The sequence below is a fragment of the Alligator mississippiensis genome, chromosome 4 (genome assembly GCF_030867095.1).
Source record: "Alligator mississippiensis isolate rAllMis1 chromosome 4, rAllMis1, whole genome shotgun sequence".
Taxonomy (NCBI): Eukaryota; Metazoa; Chordata; order Crocodylia; family Alligatoridae; genus Alligator; species Alligator mississippiensis.
This window is the reverse complement of record NC_081827.1, coordinates 109434570-109459210: the sequence shown is the minus strand read 5'-3', so window position 1 is coordinate 109459210 and position 24641 is coordinate 109434570. Positions and strand designations below refer to the sequence as shown.

Below are 24641 nucleotides of genomic sequence, written 5' to 3'. Positions count from 1 at the left end.
AAGCTCCTTCTAGACAAATTCCTACACAAGCTACATGATCAGTTTTCTGGTTCAGTGTGATGTTCCAGGTGGTTGAATTTTACTCAAAACCATCAAACTTGGGAAGAGATTATTTTCCTTCTAGAGCTTCTCCTAAATTTCATCTCCAGCCTGTCCCTTATTTAAGAAAATAGATTTCTGAAAACAAGCTGCAAGTTGAGTTCCCCTCAGTTTTGCAGGTACTAGTTTTGTCCAACTTAATTCAGCTCTGTGCATATAAGTGTTTTTAAGTGATCTGAATCCTGGTTTTGACAGATGTCTGTCTGTTAATCTTTTACAGTTTCCTGCACTGGAGATTTTGGAGGGTCTAATGATATCTCTGCTGTTGAGGAACTCTATTCTTCTAGTTCCCCAGACTCCTCTTAGTGAACCCATGGGAAAAGAACTGGTTCGGAAGAATTGTTCTGGCTGTATCTACTCTGGGCAATAATAATGTACAGAGCTTCTAGGATACAGAATACGGTTCTGCCCCAGAGGAATACTTAGCTAGTGATTTGTTTTCAGGATTTGACTTGTCACAATTTTTTAGAGTAATTGACCTAGTTATCTGAGTTTGTTCTGGTACCAGTATATGCATCTAAAGCATCTACGCTAGAAACTGATAGAGGTCTAAAAGAATGTTAGTGCTTTTGATTTTGTGTTGTTGAGTTGTACAAGGTGCTGTAGACGAGAGAGAAATGCTTTCCCCCAGGGCACAACTGGGTATCTCTTACCCTAGCATGAGCTGGAGATTAAAACCTCAGTAATTAGAGGAAAGATTAGTTGGAGCCAGGAATTCCAATCTGGATGCCTGAACTTTTGATTCTGAGACTTACTTAAATGAAAGATTTACCTTTTTGAAACTTCTTTTACAATCATCCTTGTATCAAGGGACGGCCAACAGCAAAGTATATTTTCTGTCCTAAAATACAGATTGAGTCATGGAAGGCGACAGACTGCCAATACATGTCGTATTTTTCTTTAGTCATTATTAGATAGTAGTGATTGAAATTAATTGGATTTATGTGAGATTCAGGTCAGTGAGTAAAAATGTAAGAGCACCTTTCTGTATTCCATTAAATTTCTTCTTGTGTAAGGATGATGTATCGTTGGATTTGGGGTTCTTTTTGATCTTTTTGCTTCTTTGTAGATCAGTAATATAAGTGAGAGTAGCAAGATTTGACAGGAATTGCTTTCTTTATAGATAAATATTGTTTTGCTATTGTTATCTTGTGGCTCCACAGTGATGGGGAGATTGAACTAGCTCAGAAGAGAGAGAGCACTACCCAGGTTACATGGCTGGCAACTTTTTGTTCTGAGCCAGGAGCCCAGGCGGAAGCAAACATTTAAAGAAACAGTACTACACATAATGGCTAACAAAGAATATACCATTAGCATGGCCATGGCAATGAAAACATACTTTTCGGGGGCGGGGGGAATGAGAATAGAGCTTAAGTGAGAACTTCAGTGGTAGGTTTCCATGCTAAAGCTAATTTGTACAGCTCGTTGAATAAGAGAGATGATATTTTGTTTACTATAACTGCTGTGGTAGGTGGGAATGCTGCTGTTTCACAGTTATCAGAAACTTTTAAAACTGGAGCTTTTGTTGCAGCTTATTGGACCATTGCTTCTTCCCACACTGTCAAGAAACAGTCATCACCCCAGTTTAGGAGAACAAAAAGGGATGCATAGTAGCTGAAAAGAGTTCTTAGCTAGGGAAGGGGACAAAGCTAGTGGCTGGCCTAATATGATATCCAAAAGAGTGGGAACATAAGGAGCCCAGCAAATCTGGGCTAGATGTATTCCCCCCCGAGTATCCTCCCAGCAACACTCTCATCATCACTCTTCTGTCTAAAAATGAGGTGGGGGGAGGGGGGAACTCATCTTCACAAGCATGTCTATGGAAGGAGAAGGGAAAAAAAACACTGAGCAAAGAGGGATAAACGCTGCTTTTGCTGGAAGTCCCTGCATTAATTGTTAAGATGTTGGGAAAAGTTTGGAAACAGTAGAAGGCAGCTAACTTGAAATGAGTGAGTTCTGTGACTTGAGATCGGGGACTGCAAGAATTGGAGGCATTCTTGGCAAAGAGTGCTCATTCTCCCTGTAATCCCATTTGAACAAAATATAGAAAACCTCTGCTTTTCTTGCATGATACACCAGAGATTTTTAGTGTGAACCATGCCTGTGGAGGTTTTCTGCAGCCTGCTACATGTTGCCCATAGGAGCTGGGCAGTGCAGCCCTGCACTCAGCAATGAATCTGGGGGGATGAGGGATAAAGGGATGGTTCCACCCATCCCTCCCAGGAACTTTTGTAACAGTGCATCCATGCTTCTATTAGCATATCTGGGGGAGTGGTGATCAGAGCACCAAGCATGGCTCCCAGGGAGCCTGCACCAAAGGGCTGCTGCCTTTTGGGGCTGGTGCTGTTGCAGCAACTGCCTTCAGAGAGCACAGCCAGGTAAGACTTCTCTTCTTCCCAATCCCCACCATCCCTTTGACACATTTCCCCAGGCACTGAATGAGCTTGATCTGTAACACATGGCATAACTAGCTGGATTCACACAGTGAAAAAAGATTTTACATATTTTAATTTTATTTACCCCCCCCCCCCCCCCAAAAAAAAACACAAAAAACCAAAAAACCCTTCATACTTCTTTGGTATGACAGGTTCAAAAACAGTACTAATATTTCATTCGTATTTGTCACACATTTCTATGGCTTCACACAGTGGCTTTTTTGTTGGTTAAGAGAGGTGTGTCAAATTTTATTTTTTACATTACAGTATGTGTTTTAAATTGAAATTCTTGCGTCTGTCTTTTATTTCTTTATCTTTTTCTTTTTTTAAAGAACTGAGAGAAGATGGTTTCCAGCCCCAAAACTACTTAGTTCAAGGCGTGAAGGCTTTACTTACTGCTTTAAAGTTATGGATGAAAAAAGAAGTAAGTGTAAGTGGTTTTGTTTATCTTTTTGATGATCTTACTTTTTCACATGGTTCTGAAAATGCAAGAATGTGCTTTTAGAACTTTGTTGTTATTTTATGGAACTTGCTTCTGTTGATAAATACTGGAAGACCATCTAGTAATTATGGATGGATGGTTTGGGAGAGAGCTGTTTTGAGGTGGTTTTATGTTGCATGCCCAAACCATGCCAGACCAGTGACAAACTTGTTATATTTAGCTTCTGGCAATGCATTAGTGAGCACATTAAGTACCACTTCATTGTGGGAGAAGATCACAAATAATTAGATAAAAATCCTAATATGGAATATATGGTTCTGCTCAGATGTTCATTTGTAACACTACATTTTTTTGGAAATTTTGTAGCACCAACCAATTTGGTATAGGTAAATTCATAGTGGGAGATGTCCCTGGCTATCCAGTGAGCCTTGGCACTGATTCACTTTTTTTCTTTTCAACTCACAGGAAGTCAGTTGGGGATAAGGGGGCAGGGGTGGGGGGTGGGGAAGGCAGGCTCTAATGCTGGTTTAATTTTAGGAGGTGGGGACTACAGAGACTCTCCTTTATCTTAGACATGGAATTTATGAATTGTAGCAGCCAAGCACATGCAGACCTCCCAACTATACTACTACCCCACAAGATTTGGACATTGCCTCTACTTTGGGTTTTTGTAGGGTAGTGGCTATTGCATTTATCTTACAAAAATGTCCCAAATTCTAAACTGGGCAGAATTGGCCCCCTGCTTGGTGTCTTTCCTCCAGCCTAGCTTGTTGATAATGCCAGAGATGCTGACACAGCAGAACCAGATATTTTTGGCATGGCAGGAGGCTCTGGAAGGTGGATTCCCTGCCCTTTTGTGCAGGAAGGACTTTATTGTGTTCACAAAGGCTGGGCAATGTGCCTGTGTGGTGATCTGGGAGCTGGCTCTGCCTCTGGGGGGCAGTAAAGTTTGGGGTGCCAGACAGACTCTTCGGAGCTGTGGGGTGGAGGCGAAGTGAGGAGCACAGCTGCCTGGGATGCTGGAGGACTGAGGCATGCATATGGCTTCCCATAACTAGACAGGCAGTACATGCAGTGCTGTAAATAGTTGTACTGCTGTGAAGTTAATGTTGCAAAGAGCAAACACTTATTTGCAGAGCTGCCATATTTTTTTCCCTGTACTTGAATGCCTGTACACTTGCTTCTTGGTGCTAAAAAGGGCATATCGTTTTGTTTGCTTCATTGGTACCTGGTGTACTATGACTCTTGATTTAGTCTGTTACACTTGTTTACAGAAATGGCTTGTCTACATGCTCTTTACTAAACCATTTAGTCGTGTAGGCAGTAGTAAGGAGGAGGACTGTCAGGTCAGAGAATAGGGACCTTTCCTTGGGGGGGAGTGATAGCACTTCCCTGCCCCCTAGGGCAAAGGTATCAAACTCACCTGACCCTGAGGGGTGCAGGGCTTGTACGTGGACTGGATTGAGCCCTCAGGCCTGGATGAGTGATACCTTGCCCATTAAGTGATCCTTAATCATCCTTAACTAGAGTGTGATACCTTGAACATATACCATCATTATGTCCTGTCAGATTTTTTTAAAATATCATAAGGTCTTGTATTGCACTCTACAAGCTGTAAAACAGCCTTTCTGGCTCATCCAGAAATGTAAATATGCAAGGCAGCTGCCTAGTGATCAGACTCAGCATTCAAGAGTAATGCTGAAAAAAGGCATAACACTGATCTGGGTCTGATTTCCTTGGAATCCAGTTGTTTTTAGGTTTGTTACTATTAAAATTCCCCAAAATGGGGTTCCATACTGACTGGACTTAAGGGAAAGAGAGGTTATTTACGGTACTAGCTGCTGTAGTTATTTAAGTAGATTGTCAGTATAGCTTCAAATCCAGTGGGAAGATAAAAATACCAATATTAGTGTCCTCTCGCAAGCAAACACGCTAAGCATTGAGGTGATGATCATCCAACATCATCAACTTTGCTGGGTTGACCATGTCATCCAGATGTCCAACTCCAGTCTCCCAAAGCAAGTTTTATTCTCCCAGCCCAGTTGAGGTGTACACTGAAGATGAGGGCAGAGAAAGCACTTCAGGGATGTCCTGAATGCCAACTTGGAAAAATGCAACATTGACATCAACTCATAGGAAACTATTGCTCAGAATCATTCCAAATGGAGGAAGAGTTTGCTGCAGGGATCTCAGTATTTTGAAACCTTACACCAACAAAAGGAGGTGGAAACATGGAAGCAGCAGAAAGTGTCACAGACTGAATCAAGAATCTAGAGCCACCCACCCTGCACAGAAACACATGCCTGAGTTGCAGCAGTCTGATTCCAAATCAGCCTCATCAGCCATCTTTGGACCCACAGATAAAGACAATCATGGAAAACAGTCATCCTTGACTGAGAGGGATTGTTAAAGAAGAAGAGTATAGCTTTGTATTCATACTTCTTCAGATTCCTTGCCTAAAAATGCTGGGGGATAGATGATGATTTCACTTCCCTTGAATACTTTGGGACCAAACATTCAGTGTTGTTGTTAGGCAACACTCTTTGCTTTCTATAGCTCTGATGGCTCCAGGGTGTATTTTAATCATACTGTCAATTTCTTCTGACTATTTAAGGACTTCTAATTAAGATATTTTCTTTGGATCTGGACTCTTTGTAGTTTCTTCTGCTTTATGCTACCTTTGAGTTGATTTTCATTTCTTATGTTATATTTTTTTTCACCCTTTGAATATAGCTTGTAACAGAACATGCCTTCGAAATTCCAGACAACATTAGGCCTGGGCATCTCATAAAAGAGCTTTCTAAAGTGATTCGTTCTGTAGAGGTAAGAATAAAAGATTGCTTAACATCACTGCAAAATCCTGTCATCTTGTATTATATTGATGTTTCTCTTTATTATAGGAGATACAAATATAAAACTGCCATGTTTACCAAAATGTTTCTTAAACAACCACTATGAGCCAAAAGAATGTCCTGGTAATTGTAGTTTTAGAATAATTGAATTCTAGGGTATCTTTTTCCTGTTAATTTTTGAAGGAGAGCCAAGTAAGAATGTTTTTGATACATCAAACTACCAATATTTTGATGAATTGAAATGATAGTAATGTGATAATTGTTTGTGTTCATTTTCCCCATAATTAATATAATTTGGAGAATAAGTTAGTCAAAAATTATGGTTTACAGCTGAGAATCTCTCTCTTTTCTGAGGTTTTGTTTTTATTATTAATGATTTGTCTGGTTCCCTTCTTGCCTATTCTTTTGTTGAAGTTTTTTGTTTTTTGTCCAGTGCACCACCATTTTTCTTACATTTTTTCATCACATGCTTTTTCTTTTTGTTACTGGATTGTGCTCCTTTTTACTACTACATCCCTCATGATTTACGATTCCTAGTCACTTCGAAATATGCAGAGTTTTGGGGATAGAATAATACTGGGAACTGAGGAGAATTGAAGTTACTCTGTGTTTATACAATGGCTGTGCCCAGAGTTTCTAGGGCAGTCGCCCGTGGTGATAGTGGCTATTGTTAAACATTAATGTTATAGGAGCACCTAAAGGTTCCAATCAGAAGAGGAGTCACTAGGAACAAAGCAGAGAAGAATATACACAGTACTTCAAAGAACTTAGTTTTGTTTTGTCTCGTACAATTTTAATTTAGGTGGGTGAGATGAGAATCTTTATTAAATATGTGGACTTGTCACTGTAAGACCACTCTGACGCATTTATTTTCAATTTAAAGGAGGAAAACAGCAAGCCAGTTAAAACTCAGGGAATTCTTGGTTTGTGCCCAGCATCGCGATCATCACATGAAGCAACCTCCCCTCCTCATTCTAGACGAAAGGTGAGGAAACTGCGAGACCATGCTACCAAAACTCCTTCTAATCTGGACATCCTGGAGCTGCATACAAGGGAAGTACTCAAAAGGCTGGAGATGTCCCCATGGGAGGAGGCAAGTATTACATTTCATCGAAGAAATAAACAAAAGCCCAGAAAGTTACAAATTTCAAGCTCTATTAGGAAGGTGAATAAAACTAGGATGTGTAAAATAGGATAAGCATGTTATAATGCCACTGAATAATGACTTAGTGGTACGTGTTGCCCTAAAATAGTTTTCCCTTATCATTTGAGAAAGAAGATACCAGGTAACTGAAAGATCCTATTATTTTTATGCTGAATGGATTTTCTGAAAGTATTGGGACTGTTTGGTTCAGATGGGAGAAATTAAGAAGAAATATATACAAACATTATGTAAAATAGTGAATTAGTTCCTCCCATTTACTATTTATAATATAGCAGCAAGAAGTATGCTATAGGAGCAAGAAGCATTCAGCTGAACACAGTAAAGCATCACTGTTTACATGTACACCAGGTATGAGGGTGCAGTAATGAAGTAACACTGCCGTATCTTACAGCGGAGTAAGTAACTGCACTGAAATGCACATTATGCCTCAGCCAGCCCATCACCATCATGAGGGTGCTAAAGTGTGGGGGCTGCCTATTGCCAGCCACACAGCTCTGCACTTCAGCACCCTTGTGCCCCAGCCAGCCCCTCTACCACCTGGAGCTTGGGACTAACCCCCTGGTGCCATCTGCCAGCCCAGGGCTGGTCTGTCCTGGCTCAGATTGCTGCTGTCCTGGGCACACATGTCAATGCTGTACCTGGGAGTAGTTTACTTTGGCTCAAACAGCTCTGGAGTTTATTGCTTCACCTTCTAATTGCAGTTGTAGACACACCCAGAGATGAGTAACCTGTGAAGCTTTTTTATGATGTGATTGAAGCAAAAAATACATTTATAAAAATATTTGCCTTTTATTTTGTTAATAAGAAATATGTTTTATTAGATAGGGCAGGGCTGTTGAACCACCACTCCCTCGGATCACTCAATCACACAGGCAGGGCTGTTGGCATGCAATGGTAGAGGCAGCTGATGGGGCACACAGGCCACGTGCTGGCCCTTTGCATGATGCAGCCTATGCACTACCAGTTCGACAGTCTTGAGGTAGAGTAAAATAGCATTTTTTTTAAGGGAGCGTAAACGCTTCTGTTTCAGAAGAATGTTCCACTTACTACCAGGTATTTGGCATTATGGTATATTTCACCTTCCTCTGAAGCATTTTCAAATTGCTACTTGGAGAGCAGGTTTTTGGGTAATATTTAAGAGGCTTTATACCAGTTGCAGTGGGCAACTCAGTTTTTTGTTTTGCATCAATTTGTTGCTATTCTTGTGTGTCAGGAACAGTGATAACTTCTAATGGGAATTGTTTTATCATACTGGTCTGGAAAGATTATTTAAAAAAAAAAGAGGGTAGTTACAATAAGCAGGTACCCCAAAGATTGATGGAATGAATTGCATTAACACTGGATTCTTTGTATCCATATGTGTCCTAATCAAGTCACTTCAGTCACTGATAACTATTTTGAGCTTTTTTCTGCTATGTATTAGAGGTCTGATATGAACTTGGAGACTGGGGACTCTTGTGGACTATTGAGGTGGGGGAAAAATTATTTAAACTTTCTTATTTGACTGAGGGAATAATAAACAGCCCTTTTTATTCTCCAGGATACAGGAAACTCTAAACTGAACGGAAGATTTAATAAGCCCTTTCAGCCATCTTCTACAGTACCTGAATGGAGAACAAAGGACAATGACTTACGCCTTCTGCTCTCAAATGGAAGAATTATCAGGTATAAGAAGCTGTCTTGTGAATATCTAGGGTTTTGAAAAGGTGTGTGCAGGTGGTGTGGTGCGTCATGATATAGCACAATACATTTATTTCTCCAATTAAAAATGAAGTATAAGCTTTACTAATATGTTAGGAGCCTAGAGACCTGTTGTTCAGCTTATGATCCACGAAAAGAACAAATATAACTGAGTCTGTGGAGGACTGACTCCTGGTTCCAATCTGGGCAAGGCACCTGGTGCCAGGGGGTACAGGTATTACACCCCCTGCTCTCCCCCCCCCACCCCCAAGCACAATGTAGTCATGGACACATCTCCCTGCACCCCAACCTGTGGGTGCCCCAGGTACTCCTATTTAGCCCCCAGGTACCCCTCATTTGCCATTTTATGCACCGCCCTTATGTCAAATGCCCCGTGGCTCTAATCTGTCCCCTGCTACTCAATATATCCCCATGCTTGGCCCCATCCAGTTGTGGCCCAAACCCATCAGACTCAGTCTGCCCTACTGAGTCCTGTATTGCCCCCCACCACTGCCTCCATGAATCCACTACACCCTGCACAGACTAGTTCCATCGTGACCCATCACCACCCCCCTCATGCCCCACTGAGCCCTCCTCTGCCCCTCTGAGCAATCAAACCTCACTGTAGTCCTTCACACCTTCTGGGGCTCCTGTTGCTCATAATCTCTTGGCCCCTTCACATACCAGTTCATCCCCATAGGCCCTATAACCTTCCAAGCCCCATCTGCCCCTCATATATCCTTGCTCCCATATCACCCAGCCTCTCCTCATCCCACACTCCTCTACACCTATAGGCTCCCTTACCTACAAAAGTCTCTGGGTGCCTGTGACCTCCCCCTGTCCCACCAAACAAGCACCTCATGGCCCTCAGCATTCTTTTCCCCAAACCCCCTTCCCATACAGTTCCTTCTGCCCCTCACAGTCTCTGACATGGGGCAGATGGGGGTGGGTCTATAACTTCACCCCACATATGCTGTTGCCTCCTGTCCTCACAGCATGCCCATAGGTGATCTCCACTGCCTTCCATCATCAAAGAAACAAGCATTTGGGGTCAGGGGGAAACTACCCAGAGAGACCATCCCCTCTTGATCCACCCATGACTGGCTTTATGCTGCCCTGTTTGTACTACTGGTTAAGCTTCCGCAGCCTCCATCTGCTGCAATGAATAACTCGGGGACACTGCAGAAACGTACCCAATGTCTTTGCAACTCCTTTGGACCTCTGACCGCTATGCCAGTGTGCAGCTCACCTGCTTTTAGCCCTGCCCCTCCCTCTCCTGTCTCTGATTTGTTGTTCAAATCCCCTTGTATTTTATTTTCCTGGCTCTTACAAGAAAGATCCATGCTGGGAACAGACTAGGGAAGGGGATTCATTTACTCCCCTGTACTTTGTTCTGGGAGTAGCAAAGAGGCACTTGGATGTTGTATTGGGAAAGGATAGGTATCTTGCATAGTCCTTGGGAACAGTATTACATTCAGTTGATTGATTGATTAATAAATTGTATTGGAAAGTGACCTTAAAACTGTAAAGAAATGCACAAATTTGTTACAGAGAAATAAACATTCCAAAAAAACATAATTTTTTCATTTTTGAAAAAGCAGGGTTAAGTTTAATATGTTCAAAGACCAGTATACAGAAAGAACATGAGGTGTTGTTTTTCTCAGAAATATATGCTGAGACAGTTGGTTCACAAATAGAAAAGCAAAATGCAAAGTCATGTATTTTGCTACATAGTGATTATAGTCAGGAAAAATGCATGGTAATGGAGAAAGAAGTAGGCAAATGGTGTGAGAGAATTTTGTGCCCTCTGGTTCTACTGCCTCTCTGTACTGTTGTGCTTCCAAAAGAATATTGTAGGTAACAAGGAAAGGAAAAAATCATGTAAGCTTTTGTTCAATTAATAACTTCTTTAATTTTTTTATTTTTCTTCTGAGGTAGAGATGAAAGACAACCATTTATGGATAGGAGTCTTTACACAGCAGATAGTGAAGATGAAGATGACAGGACAAGATCAAAAAAGACAAGGACCATCAAGATAGAAGATCAGACTTCAGGCTTGGAAGGAGAAGGGAATGGAGATACCCAGAAACCACTGAACAGTAAGCTTGTTTTTTGACAGTCTAGTACCTTGGTGGTCAGAGGAGTCTTACTATTATATTGGATTGGTACCAAAAATGTTAACTTACCTTTTATCAACTATCAACTTTTTTTTTTTGGCTGGTGTAGTTGATAATGTATGAATAAATACAATATGCCTTCTGGCTGGGGCCCCAGATGCCGCATGCATGTGCACGGCTGCATGTGGCCAGGAATGCAGCCTGGCCGTGTGCAGAGCAGCATCCTGCAGGTAAGTCTGTGGAGGGGAAGGGGTGTGGGGGAGGGAGGGTCTGGGGGAAGATTGAGTCCCCCATGATAATGGAGGGAATGGGGCAAGGGCTCAGACTGGGGGCGCTGCCCAGCCAGGGCGGTGAATGGGACTCCAGGGCCAGAGTGGGGAGTGGGATGGAGTCATGGACAGCTTGTCCAGGGGGGGAGGAGGGGCAGCTTTCCCCATTGTGCACACCTCCTAGGGGAGGCATGGGGGCCTTGTGCCCCCTGCGCACCCAGAAGCACTGGGGACAGTGAGTTGTGCCTCCTGCTGCTGGGTGGGCTGGGGATGTGGTGTGGCCAGCATGTGGCTCCTGGGGCAGAGGGAGCAGGGCAGATGGCCCTGAGCCCACAGCAGGCAGCCTGCATCTGCCCTCACCCTGTTCAGCTCTGCTCCTAAAAGCATCCCCACACTTTAAAATGGTGGTGGCAGTGCTTGAACTAAAGCTCATTTGAAGAGCTCTAGTTCAAGCACCGCTGCTGCCATTTTTAAGAGCTGGGATGCTGATCCCCCTGGATGAGCTGCTCGCGGCTCCTTCCTTCCTGCTCCCTGCCCCAGTGTCCTGTTCGCTGCTCTGGCCAGGCAGCACCCCCAGGCCTAGCTCCAGCCCCTGCCCTTTTCCCTGCCCCACTCCCTCCTTTACAATGGGGGCCTTGATCTGCACCCCCCTCCCCCATACCCCTTCCTCCCCCCACAGACTTACCAGCAGGGTGCTATTCTGCACACTGTCAGGCTGTGCTTTTGTAAATCGGTTACTGGATTGGTATTGGCTGATATACCTGGTGAATAACCAGATATCGGTATTGGTGAAAGAAATCTCTATTGGTGTACCCCTAATAAAAAGCATGGATTAGAGAAGGCTCAAGATTTGTTTTCGAGATTATTTATTGAAATTGTTTGAAATTGTGCTTCATTCTCATTTAAACCACAGTTCTCTAGTCACAGTATAGACTGGCAGAGGGGAAGGGTCCTTAATGCTACTTGGATCATTCCCTCTGTGCCCCAAAGCACCCTGCTGCCTCGTATCAGTCCCCATATGACCCCTTCCACACCTGGATTGCTGCCATAGCACCTCAAGCAGCTTGAGAGCGGTGGTGGAGGGGTTCCCCCTTCCTACCTGCTCGTATGCTCCCTGTAGCCTGTGCTACCTCTGCGCGCACAGATCCAGCCCCCACTGGGCTCCACATCTGCCTGGCAGCTCCTTGCTGCTCCTCACCCTTCAGTCCTTCTGTTCAGTTGCAAAGCGTGGCAGGGGCGTGATCTGGGTATGCAAAAGTGGCATGGTTTGCAGGGATCCCAAAAGCAGGCAAGGAGGAGAGAGTCTCTTACCAGTATCTCCACCACTTCTGGGCTGATCATGGTGGCAGGGCACTAATCTGGGGGTAGAGGGGTCACTAGGTGTGCAGAGAGGGCAATTGGGGTGGCAGGGGAGTGATCTGGGGGGTGGAGGAGGCAATTTGTGGGTTGGCGGGGCTAATTTGCAGAGGTAGCAGTATCCTGGCACCTCCCGATCCACCCACTCTCCCTTTCCTTTTGTCCCCTTTGCCATACCCCCTCCCCCGGCTCTCCTACCCTATCTTTAAACTCTTTTCCGTCCCTCCCCACTCACCTCATCCCCACCCAGCTGTTGCCCAACTATTTCCAGCTGTCAATCCAGGCTTGTAGAGTCCTGGATAATAGATAGTTCACCTGGGAGCAGTGCCTCTTGGGATACTGGAGGACTGTAGTTTTGTGGCTTTATCTCGGGTGAATACCCAGAAGTTAACTTTTTTAAATAGGTGGCACAGCTCACATGTAATCCTCGCTTAAAGTGGTTTATCTTTAAAGGTGGCTAAAGGCACTTAGCACTTCACTTGTTAATGAGCCTTAATGTGTGTTCAATCAAGTTTAAGTGCTCTTAACATGATCTAATTATAATTTCTAACCTCACCTAGAGATTACAAGATTGGAGTATCAGGAACGTATAATTCTAGAATTTTCATTAGTGAATAGGTCATTGCATTGCAAGCAAGCACATTGAGAGTGTTCAATATAAATAAAACTTTTCCCAGATATCTTTTTTTCTCTGCTTTAATAAGAGCCCCTGTCCTGGATTATTAAGCAGGATGTATAAAGCACCTTGACCCTTCTTGCTAATACAGTATTTTAATCTGAAAACTGTTCATATCAGCCCAATAATGGAGATAATCTCCTTTCATCTTTCTGCTACTTCAAGGGCTTCCATCAAGGCTAGGGACAGATATTACACATAAACCGGTTTAAGTGATTAGAAGCTGGTTTAAACCTGTGACAGAACAGATGATCAGTGCACATAACCCCCTTTGAAAATGGCCGAAACTGGTTTGAGATAAACCTGGTTGAATGTAGTATCAGACTTAACTGATTTGGCTCAAACTGGTTTATGCACCGTCTTTCCCAGACCCCTTTCTACTTTAAGGTAAACCAGACTCCCCTAGCATCCCAGCACGCTCTCTGGTCTACAGCAGAGCTGGTCCCTCCCCTCTGCTTCTTGGCTGCAGCTCCGGCAGAGACTGCAGGTACAGTAGGGTCTGCCTGGCTTCCCCCTGACCTACACTGCTCAAGCAGGAATCCTATCCCAGCCCCATGGACCGTAGACATGTGGTATGCTAGTTAATGCTGAGAGATGTTTGTGTGTCTCCAATTCCACTGAGACAGGCAGACAGAACAGTGACTGCTTAGGGCTTTTTGGAGACAATCAACAGGTCAGCTCCTAAGCTGTTTAAGAAGAGTCTGAACTAATGGAGAGAGGCTACTGTTTTGCTGATGGGGTGATAAACACTGTTATCAGCTTCTGGCTGGCTTACTTGCCTGTAGATTGAAAAACTCTGTATCAACAGATGCATGCACTGCATACCTCCCCTTGCCTAAGAGTGTTAGCAGGGGTCTGGCAACACTCCTGGCCCTTGAGCAGCCAGCAGGGAAAAGCCTGGGCTGGTGCAGGCAGACCTCTCTGATCAGAGGTCCGGACAGGAGCTGGACATCCCCCCTCCCCCTCATTTTAGCATTGTTGAAGGGAAAGGAGGGCTGTTCTAGCACCCCCCCCCCCAGGCTTCTAGTCTGAGCCACTGCAGGCATGTGCCTTAATTTCCTCAATCCAGAGAGAGACTGTCTGTGTAGTTACAAACTGGTTCAGCCTAGCCAGGTTAAACTAACCTGCAAACATTGAATCAATTCAGGCTCAGGCTTTTTTAATGTCTGTCCCTAGCTCAGATGTTTAGTAATGGTGATCACATAATCTATAGCTATGATATCATGTGTGGCAGTTCTTCAGTAGCAGTAACTGCACAAGAGTAAATGGTGGTTCAGTCAACTTACTCATGTCTTTGGAGTGTTTCATCCTTCCATAGTGGCAAGAATTCTTGTGGACAATATCTTTTTAATGGACAAGCCACATGGTTGGGATAGACATAAGTAAGCTTTTTGGGGCATTTATAGACGTGCTCTGGGAGGTGGGGTGGGAGACGGTGGGGCATTTTAATTAGCAGAGCTCTGAGAGCAGATGAGCAAGGGACCTGGAGCAAATGAGCTTTAGTTTAAAGTACACCACTGCCATTTTTCAGCGTGGGGACACTGATGCATGTGATGCTGGCGTCTGCTGGAGCGGCAGTTACAGCGCATTGGAGCAGCCTCGCTGCACATGTATAGGAGCCCCTGGGTATCATATTATCTATCTTCAGGCCTCTGGGGGAGGAGAGGATGCCTCAGAGTTAAGTAGCAGATGGAGCAAAAGCTTAAGTAAAACTCCATATGTAAGAAAAACAAGATATAGGAGAAATGGTCATGTAATGAGTAGGCAGGAGATGCAGTAAAAAACTGATAATGGAAGAACAAGATTGTTTAGGAGGGTTGTTCTCACTTGTGGAGAATGAAGGTTAACTAATATCAGACAGATTTATAATGGCCTATTTTGAAGTAATTGCCTGTGTTAAGTCTCTGGTACCTAATTTAATTTGGTGACAGATCACCTAATATTTGTTACTGATTTAATAAGTTTCTCTCCCTACAGTGTTCTTTGAAAGTGTGAAATCAGAACTCAGGAACGGATCCTCGGAATACTCTGATATATCTGATTCAGAAGAATCTGAGCCTGATTGCACTACCCAGGTAAAAGCTAGAGAAGGTCATGACAGTTCATCAAATGAGAATTGAAGCTGTTGTTTTGTTTTATTGTTTTAGGTTGTTCATAATCAATTTGGACAAATTTAAAAAAAATCTACTTACCTATTTCTGCTGCCTGCCTGATTCTCCTATCCATTCTAATGGAGTGGCAAGATGATAAAATTGTTTTGAGCAATGTCTGTTCTCAAAAAGCCTTTGAAAGTTTGTTCACATAGGAATTGCGTATATGGTAAAAAGAGCCATAAGTGCATTATGGGTTCTAATAAGGAAAGTAGGTAACAGCTGGTAGCGTATGCTTGAAATGCACTTGGGACAAGGTCTTGCAAAGATAGGCTTGAGTGAAATTGGGCTGACTCATTAAGGCAGGTCTTTTGTTCAGATGGGATAAAAAAGGGCAGGAGATGGATGTGAGTCGCAGTGGATCTGGAATATAATTTTGAGCAGTCTCAAGTTAAGAACTCTAGAATGTAGTATGGATGTAAAAAGATTTGAGCTTAGCTACTTTTTATAACAAAGCCAAGTATCGGGAATGGGATTTAGTTTTAGTATTAGTAGTGTATAAATGCAAATAGGTTGGGGAAAAAAATATTTGTATTCCTTTGGTTTTCTTAAGCTTGGGTACCCAGTTCCTATTCAGCTAAATGGGCATTGGTGCCTAAATCCTTTTTTGAGGCTCTCGTGTAATATACATGTTCTTTCAAGAAAATGCATTTACGCTGATCACATTTCAGTGCACTAAGTGATGGCTGTAATCAGTAGTGTAAATTCAGCATGCATTTAATTGTTTTCTGCCATTATGGAATCAAACAAGAGATATTGTTAATGTTAGAAGTGTTGTAGGCTACGGATATACACATTTATTGTAGGGTAAAAGGAACAGGGACTTACTACATGTCACCTGCTCTGCAGCAGCTGCTTAACCACATGATCTTTCAGCATGGTAGGTGGAATCTACACTGCAGAATCCTAGCCCATAATGAGTGTGAGTTACTGCCTTGTGGCTTCCATTTTGCCATGAGGCAACAGCAAGCACATGGGCAGTTACCACAGTAAAGTACAATCCAGGTAAGGTGAAATGAATATCAAGTGATAGATTATTTGATAAAGGTGAGCTGGATATAGTTTAAAGGTCAGTTTCCCCTTTTAAAAATAATTGAGGCTTAAACAGCCTCCCTTTCCAAATAACAATCTTTATTTAGGGTTTTTTTTCCTAGGAACTTAGGGTCTTGGCTGTATTCTCCTGAAATTTGGTTTCAAACTTTCTTGCTGAAGTTTATTAAATCTGAGCTACAAGATCTCTATTACTGTGTTCATGGTTATAGAACTTGCGTGCACTTTTTATTTATGAAAACTGGATCAATTCAAAGATTTAAAACTTTTGAGCATAGATTAGAATAGCAGTCACTTTAAGATCCATGATGATCAGTCTGTGTGCTATTTTTTCCCTTGTTCTAGCAAAAGGATTCCTCTGCAGAGGACTCAGAAAGCTCAGGTGATGAAGAGAAACAGGAGGTGACATCAAATTTCAAGGAGGAATATAAAATAACAAGGGACCTCTTTCAAACTACTCAGAAGCCATTTAGAAATGAAACTCCAAGTAAAAGGTAAGTAAAGTGATGCAGGGAGGCTTATAAATTGATCTGAACTTTCAAAGTAATATTTTCATAATGTTTTTTTAACATGAAAGTAAAATTGATAAATAGATTTAGTAAAATTTAAAATTTCCTTTTGCACTGTCTTACCTGTTTTTTCCCTTAGGGAATGTCCTACCTCGACAAGTACAGAGGAAGAAGCTATTCAGGGCATGCTTTCTATGGCAGGATTGCACTATACCACATGTTTACCAAGTCGTACGCAAAGCACAGACTGCACAGATAAAAGAACCTCTCTTCAGGAACACAAAAGCTACCCCAGAAGTAGACATAAGGACAGGCAGCCATCCCAGAGTCATAAAACAATGGAATGTGGTAGGTACTTATTAACCATCACTGCTACTCTTCATTGTTTTGCTAGGGCTAAGATTTTCAAAAACAAATGCTTAAAGTTAAATTCCTAAATAATTCTGGGCTACTTCTGAAAAGTCAGTGGGATATAACAGGTGCTCCAAACTTGTGAAAACTGGGAGCCTAGTTTCCATTAGGCCCAAGCATTCACTCTAAAAGTTTCATCAGCATTTTTACAAGAGTCACACTGGTGTGGATGAATGAACTAAAAGCTATAATCCCCTCTGGGGGTCGGAAGGGGGGAGCTAAATGCAGTAGTTCATATGATCTCCATGGTTCTGCTTTCATGATGTGTCTCACTAGATATTCTTAGAATTCTCAATTGGCTTGATGGCTTTTAAGTGTTCTCTCTCTAAAAGGCACATATGGCATTTTCCTGAAGTCTAGATGTAAAGGCCATGCAGCTATTGGCAGCTTTCATACACTCAAGGGATGAGCAGTTGGTGAACCCTGGAAAGTGCTATATCTGAAGCAGCTGACGAAGTAAAACTCTACCTCTGAAACAGAGAGGAAAATTCAGAATTTATTGCAAGAACAGGCATTCATTTTGTTCTCCACAATATTTTGATCCCTGTAGAAGATAACTTTGGAGAAGGAGAAAGTACTTCAGACTTTGATTATTAGGATGTAGATTCAGAGGACATCTCTGTATCCCCATATTCCATGTTATAGACAAAGATCAATACATGACTAAATCCAGGTCTTGTCCAGAGCTGCTGGACCTCTGGAGTGGCATCAATAATTGTGTCTTTAAGAATGAATTATCCTAGAGAAAATGTCTTCAGGCTAGAAAGAAATATATAATTGAATTGAAATCCTCTATAGAAACAGGTTTTGTGGGAGCTTTGTTTGTTTGTTTGGGTGGGTTTTTTGTTTTTTGTTTTTTTGAATCTGAAAAATAGAATTTAGGATAGAAGCATAACATTATGTACAGATCGGAACTGGAAATGCTCATTGCTTTTGTGGTTCAACAGTGCCTCCAGGTGGATGTGGAAGAATCTTTGTGGGTCCTGGAAGTCACATTCTGAAACAATTGCATCAAAGTCTTTGGGTATCAGCAAAGCCCTTTTAACATCATTAGACTTAAATAACCTGTGTTTATTCTGCACAAAATCACTCCATGTTTATAGTAATTGGTTTCTCTCTTGCAAATCCCGACTCAAATTTGTTGACTTCTACAGGGATCATCACAGAATTCTTGGAGGATCTCAGCAGTAGGTCTGCAAGGAAAAGGAATCCACAGCATCCTTTCTTCAGTTATCTGTTTACAAAGACCAAGTTACATTAATTCAATTCCTTCAAGCATAAACATTACTGATAAACAACAACAACTTGTAACCAGCAGGTTCTATGACTTGCCTGGCTGTGTAGGTAGGGGGAAAGAGAGAATCCATTTCCCAAGGAGGTAATCAAAGGCTATGCCTACATTGGGACTGTTTCAGCAGAAACAAAGTTCTAAATGTTGTCTTATAAGACTCGTTGGGATGCTCATCTTGCCTTGATTCTTACCTGGTCAAGATTATATGTACAACCTGCTACAGAACTTTATTCTTTTAATTCATCTTTGGGTATCAGCTGGTCTGGAAAAACAAAGTAATTCCAAAATAGTCTCATTACTTTATTTGTTAGGTAAAACCACTACTTTTGTAGAAGAATTTCTACAGAAATAACTTATTTTGGTCACAAGCTTGGGAGCTGATATTGGTTAAAATGGTTCAGGCATAATAATTCTCTTAGGGGCTGTCAAAAAAAACCCAACAGACTGACTAGAGTTCAAGGCATTTTGACTAAATCCCAAGGAGTTTCAAGAGGAAGGCATTCTGGGAATTACAGATGACTGTAGTGACACGATTTCTCAATGAGGAAAGAATTCATATTAGCTTAAATTTAAAAAGCAATTCATTTTCTAGCATGGAAAGATTTTTTTTTTTTTTCCTGGAAAAGTCTTCTCACTTATGGAAAAGGAAATTGCAGCACAGCCTGACTGACATGTACAGATTGGCTAATCAGAAAGGAGTTTTAGCCACACAGTTCTTCCCAAGGTGATTTGCCAAGTCTGAGTGCAATTAATATAATACTTTTTTTAATTTGACTTCTCAGACAACAGAGAAGTTCAGTATCATTTCAGGCAATAAATTCTGATGAGCGAGGCCACAGGTGTTCTCAGAAATGAGAAGGTAACCTACTATATAGTTTTCTTTCCACCTGTCTTTTAGCCAAAGTTAGAAATATAATGTCAGAATGGAAGAGGTGTCCGTCCTCTTAAATAAAATTGCACTGGCCAAGAGGGCTGTGGCTTCGTAGCCTGATGCAAATGTTGTTCTTCTCCCATCCCACACTTAACTCTTTTCGTAGCTAAACCTTGTCAGCTAGTCAAACCTCAGTTGAACTGAGGTCCTAGTGTAGCCTAGGACATAAGGGGTTTTTTTTGGTTTTTTTTAACACAAGTCAACAGTGTTGTTAGCTTTCACTCTCTTGCACAGAAATGTTGATTTGTTATACTCAGGATAGGGCCTTTTTTCTTCCTTGTACATGCGCAGCACAGCAGCAGTTAAGTGAAACAAAACAAGAAGCTAGTGTTGAATGTGAGTTAGAAAAATAAAAGCTTGCACCTTTGTGTGGACTCTTAGGCTGTGTCCAGATGAGTGAGCACATGTCTGTTATGCCATGTCAAAGCAGTTTGAGGTGCTACAGGAGGCACGCCAGGAACGAAAAACGGTTCTGTTTGCAGCACGGACTCTTAAGTTTGATACTAGGAAATCCCGATAGCAAAAGAAAACGCAACAAAATGGCACAGGCTGGCATAGAGACACCTGCATAGAGATGCCTGATGGCAGAAAAAAGCGGCACATGCAGTAGGCATAGAGACGATCTGGCCAGGTGCTAGAATGTCTCTTTGGAGGACCCAGCCTGTAGTTGCTTTGGGGCATGCTCCTGCATGCATTGTATGCCTGCTGCTCCAGCACGCTGTCTCAGTATGCTGAAGGAAATTGAAATAGGGCAAGGCTGACAGCAGTGGCGTGGACACAGGCAAGCAGGGACATGAGGGGACGGGACAGGACGACTGTGTATGGCGGGGGGGATTGTGTGGGGGTGGGTCTCCCAGATGCCTGCTCACCCTGCTGCAGCAGCCAGCAGTGGGCCCTTGTGTTGGTCATGGCCTGTTGCAGGCACAGCCCCCTCCCAGCAGTGGCTCGCTCGCTCGTTCCCCCACAAACCACCCCCCACCCCTACCCACATACCCACCCACAAAACCCCAATATCCACCCACAAACCCCACACTCGCATCCTCCCCACATCCCTCGCCCCTACAAATCTCACCCTGCATGTCTAGCCACTAGCTGGGACAGGACCTATTAGTGGGAGCCAAAGCTGCAGGGGCAACTGCTACACTGCAGCCTTGCCCCATGACCACACCAGTGCTGGGACATGTGGCCCCAGCTTGGGGGGGGCTCCTGGTCCTGGGAACCACTTGAGGAGTTGTGATGGGCGGGGAGATTGAGGTGGCAGCAGGGTCTATGGGTATATGTGATGGGCCAGGGGTGGCAGCAGGGATATGTGAGAGAGCGAGGTGGGGATAGGGGATTGGGGGGTGCTCTAGGTAGGAGAATCTGCCAGAGTCAGGCTTGGAGCGCCTCACAGAACAGCCTGTGCAGGGGGAAGTTGTCCCAGAAGGGAAGGTCCTGAGTCAATCAAGGGTGTCCCAGGAAGGGCATGGAGATTGCTGGGGCCTGGGCACAGGTACAGGGAGCAGAAGGGCTGGCACTACTCAGAGCCACAAAGCAGCAGGTGGAACAGCTGCAGCTGGACCCATGTCCTGGTGCTAAGAGGGAGCTGCTGCTGGGAGGGAGTGAGTAGTGGGTAGGCATGGGCTGTGGGTTAGGAGTTATGGGGCACTGGCGGGGCTGTGGGTTGGGAGTGAGGGGCAAGAGCAGGGCACTGGCATATCAGTGCTGTTCAGTGCCACAAAGCAGCTGCAGGTCCACCTGCAGTTGTCCCCACATCCTGGTGAGCAAATGGGACAGGGGCAGCTCTGTTTTTTTTTTTTATGATAAAAACCAAAAGCAAACATCAAAGTGTAAAGATATTTAGAATTTATTTCATTATGGTGATAGAAGCACTGGTAGACTTCCAGATTTGCTTTAAAATTGTAAATATATCAAACATTGCCCAACTGATTGATCGATCAATTGATCGATCTCTCTCAGAATAGTGGTGTTTCATTTTAATCACAGAAGAACACAGACTTTGGCTATCTTAATGAGAGAATTTGGGTTTGTGTTTTTGTCAGATCATTTGCAGTTTTTAAACAGGGAATGCCAGGGACTCAGCTGGAGGGCAGATGAGGTAGCTGATCTCCTGGCCATTTGGGGTCAGGAGGACACACTTCAAAAGTTCAAAGAGGGCCACCACAATGAGCACATCTTCTGGGCATTAACTGCCCAGATAGCAGAGCGGGGGCACCAGAAGACATGACAGCAGTGCTGCCTAAAGGCCAGCTGTGCAGGCGTGGTCCATTGGTAGCTGGCCCACAGGTACAGGCAGCTCTGCAGTCCTTATACCACAGCCTAGGTGGCCATGTAGTCCATGTCTGGATCTGGCAGGCATGTAGCAATGGGGCTGCAGGTCCAAGGGGGCAGATGCTGTCGTAGGTGGCAGCAGGTCACAGCCAGGCAGCAGCCCCCACTGCCAGATTGCTGCAGTGGGTAGGGGGGCAGGGGGTCACTCTGGGTTAGAGTTGCTTCAGGAGTCCAGCTGGCACAAGGGGCTAGTGTCCCCAAATACCAACTAGCCAGGCCTTAGAAGTGCTTGAGGGCAAATAGTCCTGAGATGCTTGCCAGGGCAACTTTTTATACTGCTGGGGCCAGCACAAGTGCTGGCTTCAGTCTCTAGCTTCCCCTGGCTGAAGATCCAGGAGGAGCTGGGCAGGGTCAATTTGCCCCACATCAAAGTGAATGTTCAGGCACGTGTGCTGAGGCACAAATTTGTGTCACTGCTACTTGAGCTGCTGCAAGCGCACGTGCCTGCATGTGTGGATGTGCCCTTAAAAAGGCTGAAATTTATGAGGAAAGCCTCTATCATGCACTATTTGGTAATATAGCAATGAGGGCACGCTGCCTATCAGTACTTTTGGAACCATGTAGTCACGTTCATCCTCCATATGGACATTCTGCAGGAACTTTGCTCTATTGGAAACTTGGACTAGGTATGGATAGGAAGAAAGATTTTTTTTTTTCACTGTGTGCGTGCGGAGGGGTGGGGGAGCAAGTGCTGTGGTGAGTGAATATCTTACAGGTGTTAGAGTTACCAGGTAAATAGCTAGGAAATTTGCCCATGGTTCTTTTCTTTCCATGTCATTCAGTTGTTAATTTCTTTCCCTGGGTCACACTTATAGATTTCAAAGTTTTAATCTTGTTAACTTTCTCTCTAGGTAGGCCCATGAAGGAAGAAGAGAGTGACTTAGGTACAGCAGTGTGGGCTAAGCAGCTAAATGAAGCTTCCAGGATTACTCCTCAGGTAAAAAAACAAACAAACAAAAAACCCAAAAAACAAAAGCAACACCAAAACATTTTAGGCCCTTGTTACAGAAAAAAATATCCAGTTGTCAACTGGATGCTAGACCAGTAAAACTGGAAAAGGGATCTCCTTACTACACATCAAAATTACTGATTGATTATTATGGAGCTAGTAAGTGATGCCCAGACATGGGATATATGTGGAAAAAAAACCTCTAAAACTATAAATGCATCTATGTACTAAAATGATGAAGTATGCACTTGAAGTAGTAGAAATATCCACTTCAAAGTTCATTACACAGAAAATGAAAAATACCATGAAATGTAAATATAAAAATGTTCACTTTGGTACTTATTCATGTAAACTAGAAAATATTTAATCCAAAATATTTGCGTACATTTTAGGATATACCTATTATTTATGTCCTTTTACTTACTTGCATAATAATTTGATTCACCATATGTAACTAGTATTTCTTTCAGGTTTTCCCATGTTAATCTGTGGTGCTTCCCAGTTGAGATGAGTTTGTGTACTGAGAAATCTGTTAATGGGTAAAGTGTATTAGGTGTGGGCAGAATGCCTGCAGTGCTGTTGCTGCTTTCTGCATATAGACTGCAGCATATGTAATCAGAAGGTGTGGTTTCTTTTTCCTGCTGGCAGTAGAGTTAGGGTGAAGTAAATGTATAGTGTTATTCATAAAAAGATGCTAGTTGCATGATTTGTCTTCTCCAATACTTATTTGAAGTCAAAATGTGAGGTTTTCCAGGCTCAATAGTGAGTTTTTTTTTCCAAGCATCAAGCTGGCAATATAACCAGCACGGTCAACTGTAGTCTCATCTACAGTAATCCAAATGTGATTTTTTTTCCCACCAGTATCATTTTAAATCTCCTCTAATATAAAATTAAGGTATGTGAAGATATGTTTTCTTTATCATAAAATCATAGAGAAGTAGGGCTGGAAGGAACCCTTCAGAGATCATCCAGTCCAACCCCCTGCCTGAGGCAGGATCATCCCTATCCAGCCCATCCTATGAAATCCATAGTGTCAACCCTGACACACAACATAGACCTGATGCCCTAGCCTGCCACAGGTAAAACAGGGGAACCATGACAGTTGATTCATTTGGAACATACTGATTTTAAACAGTATTTTCCCCCCAAAACCACAAAGATGGGTCTAGTTCAGGGCTGTACAAATTGCCCACTGGCCTTGTGGCCTGCAAGAGCCAGCATGCAGTCACCTATCGCACAGTCACATGGGGGAGGGGGAGCAGGGTGGCTGTGCACTGCCAAGAGGAATTCCAGGGGTCTGACCCCACAGCATATAGATGGCATAGTGTGCAGCCCCTGGCTGCAAGGGTGTTGAAGAGCCTTAATCTATTTCAAGGAATAACTGCAGCATACTATGGCTTTACAGAGGGCAGCAGCAAAATCGCATCTCCCTCTGAACTATGTAGTTAGTCTAATTAAAGATCGCCAGAAAAGCCCTCACTTCTATAAAATATAGAAAGTATTGGGATTATTATGTATACAGTAGAAGTAGGCATAATGAAGTATGAAATTATATTTGTCTTTTGCAAACCCTGGAAAAAATGTTTCCCTTAAATGCATAATTGCAGTAACATCATCATTATGCAGTAACCACTCAAATATGCATATTTATTTGGACTATAAAACATACATATTTGGAGCTGTATTGATCAAATAGTATTTTAGTCAAAGTTCTGATAGCCTGCATGCCAAGGAGAAGAATGTGTATTAATGACTCATGTCTTTCTCCTTTGTTCCTGAATTTTTTCTGTTTCACTAGTCATCTCAGTTATATCTAAGTATATTTTTAAATTGTTACAGAGGCTTACAGTATTATCTTAAAAAAAAAAATAAAAAATTTAGTGTTTGTAAAAGGTGCCAGAGAGGCTGTATAGTCGCAGAGAATTGCA

General features: G+C 43.0%; 1 protein-coding gene across 3 annotated transcripts in view; it reads left to right on the top strand.

Moving 5' to 3' along the window:
- Positions 1-24641, top strand: part of KDM7A (lysine demethylase 7A) — a 101191-nt gene that overhangs the window by 68963 nt on the left and 7587 nt on the right. Inside the window, exons 10-18 of one of the 3 annotated variants that reach the window (XR_009461757.1) lie at positions 2867-2964; positions 5710-5799; positions 6712-6921; positions 8534-8658; positions 10612-10772; positions 15069-15166; positions 16637-16785; positions 16940-17148; positions 18366-22701. Coding sequence is in view for 2 of the 3 variants with exons in the window: in XM_059726461.1 (XP_059582444.1) it covers positions 2867-2964; positions 5710-5799; positions 6712-6921; positions 8534-8658; positions 10612-10772; positions 15069-15166; positions 16637-16785; positions 16940-17152; positions 22620-22701 (1226 nt within the window). In the remaining variant the exon portion in view is untranslated. Of the gene's footprint in view, positions 1-2866; positions 2965-5709; positions 5800-6711; positions 6922-8533; positions 8659-10611; positions 10773-15068; positions 15167-16636; positions 16786-16939; positions 17153-18365; positions 22702-24641 lie in introns of all 3 variants that reach the window. The other 2 variants (XM_059726461.1, XM_059726462.1) reach the window with 2 other exon arrangements.